Below are 14,664 nucleotides of genomic sequence, written 5' to 3'. Positions count from 1 at the left end.
TCCTTTTACTAGTCTGAATGATTTTGAAATAGCTATTTGGAGTATTAAGTAAGATATCGTAACTTTACGAAACTAGGACGACACCAATAGCAGACCAACAGGAGTTAATGTAAAGTTTTACAAAAAAAAAAAATACTAATTCTGCCAACAACTTTCTTATTCATAAAAATTAAGATGTAATTTAAAATGAATTTGTAAATAATATTGAAATCTCTATTTTTATGAGTATATAGACAATTAATGAGTCTGTAGACGTGTTTTTCACGTATCTTATTACCCTATAGTTTACGCTGATATTTGCTGATTTTGTAACTTCACTCTGCATCAATACACCGCGCATGAGCATTTGCAATTTGCGAGTCTCAAAAGAAAAGTCTATATCACTTTGTGTTATTCCATTTTTGTCATTGATACGCATTGTTCCCAAAGCTCCTGTTATGTTAACACCATTCACGGCCAATAACATTTTCGGCTTGTAAATCCATACATTTCGTTCTTGCAACCGTTGGAGTTCCATATTTAAGTCAAGACTACGGGCGTTATTCATATGCAATAAAAATTCGAATCGTTTGTAATTCGTACCTCCTACGTATTGGCATATGACTGCTGCTTTATTAAGTCCATGTGTAAAAACAACTGATGAATTAAAAGATTCTGGGAATGTGCTAACATTAGCTAATATAGAACGCTCATATGAGGATCCGGGCGTATGAAATATAAATGCCCATTTTGAGTTGTTTTCCTGTTTATTCGATGTTAACTCGAAAGTCCATTTTTTTGTTGTCGGATCAGATTTTGATAGCACTACGCTGAAGTTCAATGGGCCGCTCAGAATAAGTTCAGGATAGAGAGCTTGCTTTGAATTATTTAAATTTGGAACGCTGTAGTCAATACACATTTTCAAGCCAAATGTAGTTTCCAATAAAGACCATGTGCAAGTACTATTGGACCTACGGCTCTCAACACCAGTCTGTGGTTCATCTTTACTATGCGTCATTTTGATCAACTCAGATTGGACACTTAACACTTCACTAGTATTTTGTGGTAGGCTAAATGAGAACGAAACTAAGTTTTTACCATGAACGGTAAGATCAGCTTCAACATCCATGTTAGAATAAAAAGTACTTTTCACCTTAATTCCCGATTGTGCATAAAACATATCTGATTTCATTGTTCCTACTAAATCAACTAATAATGTTGGCTTGAACATTCCTTTTATATCGAAGTTCCATTCTGAAGCAGTAGGTGTTAGTTGATTTATATTTCCTGATATACGTAAGTCAATTGAAGAAGCACCAAATAAATCTATTGATAATGGTACGCCAATCATTAGTGGAGCAATGTGAGAAGCTTCGAGGAATATGTTTGATTTTGTATAAGTAATTTCTTTACCAGAAAGAATTTCTGAAATCTTTTCGAAAATATTAAATTCTTTGGCTAGCTTTGCGAATTCAGGAATCCCATTTAATGAGTAGTAATGCAAATCATTTCCAAAAATGCGCATTCCAAACTTTACTTTAGGGTTGTTGTAATCATATTTAAGCTTATATCCCATATTTTCGATGCCTTTTTGTAAATCTCTTCTGTAATTAATTACATCATTAATTGAGTTTGATTGTTTCCGCAGACACTCCGTATTTCCACAAAAGTCATTACGCAAAGTCGAATTTTTAAGCATTCTTTCCTTTTGAGACCTTTGATTAATCAAATGAAAGTTACTTTTGATTGAATTATTTGTGCCCCTATCTGGAATATATTTTACATCCATTATTATATTTCAATATTCACTTTAGAGATGAACTTACCGGAATTATCTTTTCTTAAACTGCCAATCCATGTTCTAAATATATCCAGAATATCTTTTAATCCTTTATGTTTTAATATACTTTCCGCATTAAACCAATCCTCTGGAATAATAAACGAGCTGATTAATTCATCAAAACCCTCGCTCCTTGTAGTAAGCTCCAAAAAATTTATTGAATGTCCGAAAAGGTTAGAAGTAAAGTTAAACGTCATCATACGAGGAAGGGATGACTCCGTACCAAAAATTACATTTAAATCTATAGTACTACCTTTAAATAAAGCAAATATAAAGTTATTTCATAAAAATATAATACAAATGATGCTTTCTTTTCTAAAAAGAAGTACACCTTTTTTTGTAAAATTTGGTGTACTTATCTTCTATCATGAAGATGAAAAAATTGCCATATTTATAGCCGGTTTCACGAAATTTCTTTTGCACTTAAGTTTCCTGCGTTTCACCATTATTGACATTTGGCATCCAAAAAATTATAAGGCAGGGATGTTAGTAAGAATAACAGCTGATTTATGTAAACAAATAAATTGTATTTCTTTGTCAAAATGGTAAACAAATGGGAATTCAGCTGATAGAAAAGCGTAACCATGGTTACATATGACAGTACATATTTAAATAATATTTAAATTGCAAAGCGTGACCATTTAAATAAAAATTAAGTCAAATGGTGAAACTAAAATTAATTATTTTTCACTTAAATTTGTTTCGTGAAACCGGCTGTTAGAGACAAAAGTGACAATAGGAAAACAGGATTATTTATCGCTGTAAAGAGGTTTTTGTAGAAAAGAAAACAATATTTTAATTTAATGTAGCAAACTTACCGAAGTTAAATTCGTCGAAAAATAAATTTTGCTGATAATTGCGAGAAAATTTTCGCATATCTAATTCGTATTTATTAGAAATATCATCATCAAGTAACAAACTCTGTACTGCTATATTTAAGGGAGATGATGACTTTGCTAGATTCTTCAGATGGGACCAAACAAATGAACCAACTTGATTAATTTCTTCAATTTTTAAAGTGTGTTTTATTTTTTTGATAGCATGGTAGTCAGGACAAATCATTACTTGCAAATAGGATGCCATTCGTATTTCGGAATTAACTTTAAAGTTTGTGTAGATATTCAAAAAAAATTGACGATATGAAACACAATCAGCTCGTCTAAATATATAGACTGATTCTAAGCGAAGATCCATCAATGCATTCTCATCAAATATTATTTTCTGCAGTTGTGCAATAAATTGTTCTGATAAAACGCCGATATTTCCAAGGCCTTTCATTATAATAATCAGCCGTTCATATAATCGCCTTTCCCCTCGAAATGAATTATAACTCTTCACAAATTCTGTTTCAAGTGAATTAGTGATCAATTTCACACGCAAATTTTGCTTACAATCAGTATTATATAAGCAATAGCTTCGTATAACAGCTGTTGTACATAATGTATATTCAGGTTCATCTTTGATACGTGAAAATTCAAGAAGTGTGTAAATTGTTTCAATTGTGTCTTCATCGGGACGTTGAATAAATGAAAGGGACTTAAGCCAGCTTAAAGCCACCTTTTTAGATAAATTATTAGTAAGAAGTTGGTCTCGCATGAGCTGATATGATGCAGAGCTTCCAATATAAGGTAAAGCATCAATAACATGACTCCTGTAAATAAAAAAAAGGAATACAAAATTTGTAAATATTGCCCTTTGATTTTTGTTATGGCAATATAACATATACTATTATTATTATTTTACACACTAATTGATTTATATAATGAAAATAAATTTAAATTTAAATAAAATAAATAAATGAGCAGAAAACATAAAATTATAAATATCTATATGTGACTTGGTCTACGGAAAGGGGGTTTAGGTGTCAAAAAATCAATTTTCACTTTTTAGTTGATTCGGATGGAAGATGAGAGTTGTTTATTTTTAACAGCTGTTTCCCAGAAAACTAGTTTTCGCACGTTAGCTCCCTTTTCGTAGACTAGGTCACATTATATTCAACGTCATTCATATTCAACTTTTCGATCTTGTTTGAAAAGCTTATATCACATTTTTGCAAACATTATTTTGACTCAGAGTACACTCACCGTATGCCACTGTCAACATTTCAAAGGGTTTTGAGCACTAAATTCCATTTTTCACACAAAATTGGATGCAAATTGTTTGATAAGTTTTTTTCGACAGCAGGAAATCGGCGAACACGCAAAACACGTCGAACTTGTGTGCCTTTCATAAACAATATGCATAAATATACTATATAGCTAAAACTGTGAACTGTATGTTCGAGAGGAGTGTATCAACATAACAAAATAAAAAAAATCGATAATACCTCGAATACCTATGAGGGTAAAGGTATTCCTGGACCGATTTTACTAATTTTATAGAAGAAATTTCTATATAATATTTGAGAGATTTACCGATATTTTCGGTAAAAAATTATCTATAGAATCAGAGGTCCTCATGTTTGTTATCTGGGGTCATGAAAAGTTACGGCCCTACATTGACCATTTTTAAATGAACGATGCCACACACCCAATTCAACATTATGACAAATTATATTAACATACATATATTAAATGATTTTTGATTCATATATTATAAGGTGATCGAATCAAGTCAAATTGGGCATGTAATTCCTGAGGGACTCAAACATTTCGCCAATTTTTCTTGTAAGTTTGGTTTACAAAGCTTTTGTAGTTTGAGAGATATGTACATGCAGATAAACATGTAAGGAAGGGCTAAGTTCGGGCGTAACCGAACATTTTATACTCTCGCAATTTATTTATTTAATGTTATATAATACCCAATTTAACCCACATATTCGTCATTTATATTGTATAAAGTCCATTGAAAGTTGGAAACCATAATATTAGGTTAGAAGCACCGAGGTCCTCGTGTTCGATATATGGGGCCTTAAAAATCTATGGTCCGATTTCGGCGATTTTTAGAATGGGGCTGCCACATTATAAACATAGTATTTGTGCAAAGTTCTGCACCGATATCTTCACTAGCGCTTACTTTATATATTGTAAAGTAAACGATTCAGATCGTTTTCAAAGTTCTGGTATATAGGAAGTAGACGTGGTTGTGAAGCGATTTGGCCTATTTTCACAACATGTCATTGGGATGTAAGGAAACTATTACAAACCTCATTGAAATCGGACGAATAGTTCCTGAGATATGGTTTTTGACCTATAAGTGGGCGACGCCACGCCCATTTTCCATGTTGTTAAAAAATTTGAGTGCAGCTTCCATCTGCTATTTCTTATGTGAAATTTAGCGTTTCTGACGTTTTACGTTAGTGAGTTAACCCACTTTTAGTAATTTTCAACCTAACCTTTGTATGGGAGGTGGGCGTGGTTATTATCCGTTTGGTTTTGATAGCTCTATTAGTTTCCGAGATATGTACAAAAAACCTATTTGGGGGCGGGGCCACGCCCACTTCCCCAAAAAATTACATCCATATATGCCCCTTCATAGTGCGATCCCTCATACCAAATTTTATTTCCATAGCTTTATTTATGGCTTAGTTATGGTACTTTATGTGTTTTCGGTTTTCGCCATTTTGTGGGCGTGGCAGTGGTCCGATTTTGCTCATTTTCGAAAGCAACCTATGGTGCCAAGAAATAAGTGTGTCAAGTTTCATCAAGATATCTTAATTTTTACTCAAGTTATCGCTTGCACGGACAGACGGACGGACGGACAGACAGACATTCGGATTTGAACTCCACTCTTCACCCTGATCACTTTGGTATATATAACCCTATATCTAACTCGTTTAGTTTTGGGTGTTACAAACAACCGTTATGTGAACAAAACTATAATACTCTCTTTAGCAACATTTGTTGCGAGAGTATAAAAATATTTAAAATGCTTCAGTAAGAAAAAAATGTAATGGCGGTAAAGAGAAACTCAGATTAATATAAAAAATGAAAAATGAGCGCGGCGACGGGCTGTTATGGGTCAAAAACCCCGGGAACTACTCGACTAATTTCAACGAAATTCGATTTGTAACATTTTCTTGACGTGGAGGATGGAGTCATATGTAGAAGTTCATGTAAGTGAGGAAAATTTCTGACTGCCATTCACTTGGGAGTGGCAGGAACGTGGCTCAAGCAGCTCACGACTTCCGGTCTTAGACCAAGTATCCTCTGGGTAGCTAACAGACATCCGTTTGGAGACGAGCTAAAGTGAGAAGGCGAAACCCGCTTATGCGGCTGTGCGTAGGGTTTGTGACCCACCACATAAAAACACCTCCCCAGTGAAAAGTAAGCAACAGCCTCGGATGAAAGAATCCAATTTGGTGACGACCACAGCAAACGTATAAAGTAAAATGATTTAAGGGCATGCACCTGGAATGTCCGGACCCTTAATTGGGAAGATACCTCTGCCCAGCTGGTTGATGTCCTCGTAAGAGTAAAGGCTGACATCACCGCAATCCAAGAAATGCGATGGACGGGACAAGGACGGAAGAAGGTGGGTCCTTGTGACATATACTACAGCAGCCATAAAAAGGAGCGCAAATTCGGTGTGGGATTCGTGGTAGGAGAGAGACTCCGTCGTCGAGTCCTGGTATTCACTCCGGTGGATGAACGTCTAGCCACAATCCGCATCAAAGCGAGGTTCTTCAACTTATCGCTGATTTGCGCCCTCGCTCCGACGGAAGAGAAGACGCATCTGCAGACAAAAAAAGAAAGGGGTCGAAATGCGCGAGTATGAAGAGATTGACAAGCTGGCCGGGTTAATGCTGAAAATTTAACGAAAAGATCCGGCGACTAACTGAAGGTTTCAAGACCGGAGCACACTCCTGTAGGACCCCCAGAGGTGATCTAGTTGTTGATGACCAGAGTATACTGTGTTTGTGGAGGGAACACTTCTCCAGCCTGCTGAATGGCAGTGATAGTATAACACCAGGAGATGGCGAACCCAATCCCCAATCGACGACGATGGAAAAGATGTTCCATTGCCCGACCGTGAAGAAATTAGGATAGCAATTACCCGCTTGAAGAACAACAAGGCGGCGGGGGCCGATGGATTGCCGGCCGAGCTATTCAAATATGGCGGCGAAGAGCTGATAAGGTGCATGCATCAACTTCTTTGCGGAATATGGTCAGAAGAAAGCATGACCGACGATTGGAATCTCAGTGTACTCTGCCCAAACCACAAAAAGGGAGACCCCACAATCTGCGCCAACTACCGTGGGATCAGCCTCCTTAACATCACTTATAAGGTTCTATCGAGCGTACTATGTGAAAGGCTAAAGCACACCGTCAACAAACTGATTGGACCTTATCAGTGTGGCTTTAGACCTGGAAAATCTAAACCTAACCAATCTAACCTAACCTAATATCTAACCAGATATTCACCATGCGCCAAATCTTGGAAAAGACCCATGAAAAGTGGATCGACAAACACCATCTCTTTGTCGATTTGAAAGCTGCTTTCGACAGCACGAAAAGGAGCTGCCTTTATGCCGCTATGTCTGAATTTGGTATCCCTGCAAAACTAATACGGCTATGTAAACTGACCAAAAGCTCCGTCAGGATCGGGAAGGACCTCCCCGATCCGTTCGATACCAAACGAGGTTTCAGGTGACTCGCTATCGTGTGACTTCTTTAACCTGATGCTGGAAAAAATAATACGAGCTGCAGAGCCAAATAGAGAAGGTACAATCTTCTATATAAAATATTAACTAAACATATTTTACAGATGTTTACAAAACTTATAATGGCAACCAAACGTCAATTTACGAGCAAACAAAACTATTTAGTACTGGGATGATTGCGACGATGAGTCTCTTCCCAGTTACGAAAAGCAAACCAAACGAGTAAAAAGAGTTGGTGTAACATGAAGAAGCAATAAATAGACGTCAATATAAAAAATGGTGTTGAATTATAACAAGGATATGGGCGGCGTCGATCAAATCGACCAGTCAATTAGGCTGTACCGGGTGTCCATAAGAGGAAAAAAGTAAGGAAGGACTAAGTTCGGATGTAACCGAACATTTTATACTATACACATATTTGGCATATATATAGTAAAAGGCCATTGAATGTTTGAAAACCCTGATATTAGTTATTTGGGAGCTAGGGGAAGTTATAACCGGATTTCACTCATTTTTTGGAACGGAGACAAATTATTAGAAGAAAAATATTCCCTCCGATTTTTTTTTTAAATATCTGAGAGACTTACCTATATTTTCGGTAAAAAATTTATTCGAAGCTCAGCGGTCCTCATGTTCGATATATCGGGCCTCGCATACTTATGGTCCGATTTTGGCGACATTTTTTTTTTTTTGGTGACACTTTATGTGTTTTTGGTTTTCGCCATTTTGTGGGCGTGGCAGTGGTCCAAGTTACAGCTGGCACAGACGGACGGACCTACGGACGGACTGACAGACATCCGGATTTGAACTCCACTTGTCACCCTGATCACTTTGGTATATACAAATCCATACCTATCTCGTTTAGTTTTGGGTGTTATATACAACCGTTATATGAACAAAACTATTATACTCTCTTACCAACTTTTTTGCGAGAGTATAATTACGAATAAGAAACAGTTTGAAATTTTAATATCCTGCATATGCCAAAAACTTTAGAAAAGGGACAAATCCTTTAATTTTAAATTTTTTAATGGATATTTCCACAAAACTAAATCCATAATGTAAATAAAATTGCCTTTTTATATCTATGAAGGTGTTTAACAGTTATGTACGTATGTACACATACATTTAAGGTATGGAAGAATTTCAAATTCAAAACAAAGAATAAAGTGAAACCGCTAAAGAAGTGTCTCGTTACACAAGAAAGAAGTTTTTATTGAAAAAAGAAGGCTAGAACAGTTCAACTTGCTGCAGTCGGGGGTCTCTAGTTAAGGTTTGGCCTTATCGCTGAGTGTTCGGTGTTCTTCAATAGTACAGCATTCAACGATGAGGTCTTACCATGGTTGGGGGTACAAAAAGGGCTGGATCAAGGTGTCATGCGACTCGTGCCGAGGATCAGCCTGGCTGGGTGCCCTTAAATAGCCCAGTCTCAAATGGAGCTTACGGATACCTGACGCCCTCCGTAATAAGATAGCCTTCCTTGCGTAGCGGGGGCTATGCGCAAGCGGACCTAATTTCCTCTGCACTCGTGGGTCCAAGAATGAATTTAACAAATAATAAAGGAAAGACAACATAGGAGTCCGGCGCTCCGACAAAGCCGGAAGGAACTAGGTGTTCCGGAAAAAGAGCTGCGTTCTCAAAGAGCTTTAAAAAGAACTGGGGAAAGGCAGGAGCTAAGCTTGGCCTAGAGGTCATGGAAAGCACAAGCACTGGAGTTGCAGCTAACGCTAACTTAAGGTCAAATAAAGATAATAGCTTGTGACGACGAGAGATCGGTCCAGCTATACAAAGCCGCTATAGCTAAAGTGGGGGAAGTATATCCCGGAGCTAAGCTGGTGGCAGTAGATAAGGCGAACATCCCATCCAGATCAAGAGCAAGGGTATGGATCCCGGCTACACCATCACAGCCGGATCAGTCTATGCATCTCATCAGAGCTTGCAACCCTAATTTGCCAACGGATGGATGGAAGTTTGTGAAGGCTTTTGAGGAGCCTACGGCTGAACCTGGTGTGGAGACAAAAAGGGCCACAATGCAGATAATGCTGTTTCTTACAAATGACTCTATCGAACCGCTGACGAAAAGTGGCGGGGATATCACTTACGGCTTTACAAAGGTTAAAATAATGACCTATAAAGCAGATGCAGATGCCATCGAAAACCTGACCTCGGATAATGAGGTAATCGAGGCAGATCCCATCAGTCAAGTGATATCGATAGCATTGACCAAGGTGAGTACTCCTCAGGGTCTGAGCTAGTAGACAGACTTTGAAAGTTATATACTACGAAAGAGCTTTGAAGCGACTCTTAAGAGAAAGCAGACGTAACTCTTACTAATGCGTCTTCTACAAATAAACCTCCACCACAGTAAATTAGCTTCATCCGCCCTTCTTAACCGCGTGGCAAGAGAACAGCCTGACTTTGTCCTCATTCAGGAGCCATGGGTTAATGGAGGGCGTATTTGCGGACTGAGGACACCGAAATACTCGTTATTCTATGCAAGCTGTGAAGGCAAGAATAGGTCATTATAATGACTAAAAATAATCTTGACGTTTTTATGTTATATAACTACAGCGACCAAGACAACACGGCTGTTAACTGGGAGATGGGCGCAAACAAGTAGCGGCTAGCATGCTACATGCCTTTCGACGAGGTTCCAGTACCATCGCAGCTGATAAAAGAGCTGGTATAGGACTGTGAGGCATCCAAGTGCATGATTATACTTGGATGCGACTCAAATGCACACCATACCCTTTGGGGCAGCACGGACATCAATGACAGAGGTGAGTTGCTCTTCAATTTTTTACTAGGCACTAAGCTTTTGCTATGCAATAGAGGTCGCGTACCAACATTTATTACTAGAAATATACAGGAAGTATTAGATATAACACTTATGTCAGAAGAACTTATAAATAAGGTGTCTCAATGGAGGGTTCTAGAAGAGCACTTAACACGCAGTAGGGGAAGGATAAGGGATAAGGCCTCCTTGGTGGTCACCTCATATAAAAAAGGTGTAAGAAAAGCTAAAAGAACTTCTTGGAAATCTTTTTGCAATGATATAGAGAATACAGCAGATGCATCTCGCCTAAGAAAAATACTAGCAAAGTCTGATCATAACGTTGGATATCTCCAGAAGCCAAATCACGGCTGGACAACATCCAGTGAGGAATCCCTGGGGCTACTAATGGACACACACTTCCCGGGTAGCTCAAATAATTATGCAGATGAGTATGCAGTATACATAGAGGAAGGGTTAGAACACATTCCCGAAGATATGTATAAAATCGGAAAGTAAGGTAAGATAGGTAATTGATAGTTTCAAGCCCTTCAAATAACAAGCCCTCCTTATAACAATATACAAAGGAACACTACAATTGAACTATGGAATTGAATGAACTAATTAATCGTTATGGAGAATTGTGAAAGTAATTTATATAGCAAAAGCAGGCAAGAGCCCGCATACTAAACCGAAAGACTATAGACCAATCAGTCTCTCCTCTTTCCTCCTAAAAACGCTTGAAAGATTGATATAAATAGATGTAAGAAACACGGCTATTCTAAAGGAAAATCCACAGAGACAGCACTCAATTCTGTGGTTGTAGAAATTGAAAAATCTCTGGGGATAAAGGAATACGCTCTTTTAGCCTTTCTGGACATAGAAGGTGCTTTAAATAATATTCAGTCTAGAGCCATAGTAAACGCGCCTAAAGATCTATGCATCTCTGAACCTCTTGTAAAATTGATTAACCAGATGCTTCTAAACAGGGTCATAATATCAACGCTGGGTCTTCAGAGATGTGTAGATCTGTTCAAAGAGGTACACCTCAAGGAGGCGTGTTATCCCACTTCTCTGCATTTTAACAATGAATACAATGTGGTTAGATCTGGAAAAGAGAGGAGTACATGTTGTGGCCTACGCTGATAATGTTCTTGTTTCATTAGAGGGAAATTTCCTGGTACTCTCGCTAATCTTATGCAAGTTGCATTAAACGATATAAACCGATGGGCAGAATCGTGCAGATTAAACTTAAATGCTAGCAAAACGGAGCTAGTATTATTCACAAGGGAACACAGAATTCCAAATTTTACAACACCAGCTATAAATGGCATTAGATTAACGGTGGCTGAAAAACCTACCTACCTGGGACTAATATTAGACAGGAAGTTATCATAGAAACCAAACCTTGACGCTAGGGTAAAGAAAGCTGCTATAGCTCTTTACACCTGAAAAGGATGGTGGGACCTAAATGGGGACTAACGCCTCATATAACTTATTGGCTCTATACAGCAGTGGTAAGGCCGACCATGACGTATGGCATACTGGTCTGGTGGCCAATAATGGAAAAGAAATACGCAATAAAGCGTAAGGAAAGTTTACAAAGAGCGGCAAGTATATGTATAAGCGGAGCTCTTAGAACAACGCCAAGTAAGGCACTAGAGGTTATTCTTCACTTACTGCCTATAGACTTAATTTGTAAACAGATGGCAGTAAAGTCTGCAATTGGACTGAGGGAATCTTCCCTACTAGTCAATTATAACCAGGGACATTCTAAAAATCTTAGCAAATTTCCGTTTCTACCGACTACCACGGATTTCCGAAATCCACTAGAATTAAATCTAAATACGTCCCTCAATATCGCCTTTCCCACTAGAGAGATGTGGGACAAGGGCGAGGTAGACAAGGAAAAAGAAATAAGTATTTATACAGACGGATATAAACTAGATAAACGAGTGAGAGGTGGTGTCTTTTCGAAAAAATTAGATACCATATGTATGTATGTATGTGATTGGCGTTAAACCGTTTAGCCGGTTATAGCCGAATCGATGAAAGCGCGCCACCTGGTCCCTCCAACGGAGCGGAGGCCTTCCCCTTCCTCGGCTTCCTCCGGCGGGTACTGTATCGAACACTTCCAGAGCAAGACGCGAATGCGCCGACTGTTTGCTTGATGACAGGAGATATTTCGTCTTGTCCTCATTCACCTCCAGATCCAGGGGCGAACGCAGGGGGTGGTTTTGGGGTGTTAAAACCCCTCCAAAGTAATTGAATTTTTAAATAATAGAATTTAATCCTACATAGTCATTTGAAAAATTGTAATTTGTTGTTTTCAAAGCAATCTTTCTTCCGACGATGTATGAATATGTAAAATAAATGAATACATTACTCACTAACAGCGTTGCCGTTTTGATACATTTGTATCTTTTTTGATACTTTTTTTTCTAAATTTTGTGATTTGATAATTTTTTTGTTCACAAACGGCCTATTTTGATACTTTTCTGCTGATAGAATTTAATTTTTTGAACCTATGAAAATGTTAAACTAAAAACAAACCTATTTTATCTGGATAGTATTAAAAAGTTGTGGGAATGTAGGCCAATTAAAAACCCAGAAAAATATAAACTGTACAGCGACATTTTTTTAATTTGCTTCAAAGTAATGAGTTTGCCTTATAACTCTGTGGCTGCTGAACTGGATTTTTTTAGATTTAAGGGGAATTGTGAGTCGAAAATGGACTTCTTTTGAAAATTAGTTCTGAACTGAAAAGTCACCAATAAGGTTTCTATTATTTTTTTTTAGAGTTTATTGTTAATCATAACACATCATTATTATGACTTTCAGTTTTCGTTCCATGAGCTAACTGTTGTGAAATAAATTTAAATTAAAAAAAAATTATGCTATTTGCAAAAAAATACTTGAGTGCCTTAACTGAAATGTCTATATTTTTAATAAAAACAACCAGAAAAAACTGGTCTGAATTAGATACACAACTTTACTTATTATTCGTTTTTCAAATGAAAATTTTCAAAACAGTGCATCGTTTTTTAAAGATTGGAGCAACAATCCCTATATCTGTCGCTTCAAGTGAACGCTCGTTTTCCTCACTTCGCAGGCTTAAAACATATTTAAGAAATAAAACTGGAGAAACACGCCTGAACGGAATGACTCTCTTGAATATCCATAGAGATATAGACGTGACGGAGGAAGAGATTTAAAATGTTATGGCCCAAAATAAAAGAAGATTAGACTTCAATTTGTAAATAAAATAATGAAATATTGTCTTTTTACCTAAAACCCTCCCAAATTTTTTTCCTGCGTTCGCCACTGTCCAGACCCATTCGCTTCGCCTCCTTATCCATGCGGGAAAAAGCAGAACAAACGGCGCGGTTGTTGTTTCCGATGATATCAATATCATCGGCGAACGCCAGCAGCAGTACACACTTATAGAAGATTGTACCTTCTCTATTTAGCTCTGCAGATCGTATTATTTTTTCCAGCATCAAGTTAAAGAAGTCGCACGATAGTGAGTCACCTTGTCTGAAACCTCGTTTAGTATCGCACGGCTCGGAGAGGTCCTTCCCAATCATGACGGAGCTTTTGGTGTTGCTCAGCGTCAACTTGCACAGCCGTATTAGTTTTGCGGGGATACCAAATTCAGACATCGCGGCGTAAAGGCAACTCCTTTTCGTGCTGTCGAAAGCAGCTTTAAAATCGACAAAAGGGTGGTGTGTGTCGATCATATTTTCACGGGTCTTCTCCAAGATTTGGCGCATGGTGAATATCTGGTCAGTTGTGGATTTTCCAGGTCTAAAGCCACACTGATAAGGTCCAATCAGTTTGTTGACGGTGGGCTTTAGTCTTTCACACAGTACGCTCGATAGAACCTTATAGGCGATATTTAGGAGGCTTATCCCGGTAATTGGCACAGATTGTGGGATCTCTCTTTTTATAGATTAGATACTATATATATGTATATATATTTACAGACAGCCAACTGTAGAAGCTGCCAGGAAATAGAAGAAGAAGTGACAGTTGTGCATCTTCTATGTGAATGCAAAGCATTGTAGAGGAAAAGACTCACACCATCGGACATGGTTTTCTAGACAACATCTCGGAAGTTTCGCACGTTAAACTTGTTGAGCTGCTCAACTTTATAAAAGCCATAGAGTGGTTCAAAGAGGACTTTGTAGAGTAAACGGCTTTAGTCCCGGTGGATGGGCCTCGTAAAGGCCTAGGTGCACATTACCGATCTACCTACCTAACATACGTTGTTTCAATTTGGGTCGCGATCTGTTGAAACGTATCTACTATGAAAAGTGAGGTCTTACTGTATTAATGTATTAATCACAAAAAAATCAAAGCAAAATTATCAAAGTAATATATTCACAATTTACATAAAATCGTGATCAATGGTTATGACACTCTATGTACGATATCTGAAATAAAGAAAATGTTTAATACTATATTTTG

The 14,664-nt window shown here is 37.7% G+C and overlaps 1 protein-coding gene across 1 annotated transcript in view; it reads right to left on the bottom strand.

The window, feature by feature from the left end:
- LOC105219691 (apolipophorins) overlaps window positions 1-14,664 on the bottom strand; it is a 133,209-nt gene that overhangs the window by 86,109 nt on the left and 32,436 nt on the right. The window contains exons 6-8 of the mRNA XM_054227646.1: window positions 2,638-3,470; window positions 1,806-2,072; window positions 278-1,746 (exon numbers count right to left, since the gene is read on the bottom strand). Coding sequence (XP_054083621.1) covers window positions 278-1,746; window positions 1,806-2,072; window positions 2,638-3,470 — 2,569 coding nt within the window. The remainder of the gene's footprint in view (window positions 1-277; window positions 1,747-1,805; window positions 2,073-2,637; window positions 3,471-14,664) is intronic.

Source organism: Zeugodacus cucurbitae, chromosome 3 (assembly GCF_028554725.1).
Source record: "Zeugodacus cucurbitae isolate PBARC_wt_2022May chromosome 3, idZeuCucr1.2, whole genome shotgun sequence".
NCBI classification, from domain to species: domain Eukaryota; kingdom Metazoa; phylum Arthropoda; class Insecta; order Diptera; family Tephritidae; genus Zeugodacus; species Zeugodacus cucurbitae.
Note: the sequence above shows the minus strand (reverse complement) of the source record. Positions and strands in the feature narration are given on the sequence as shown.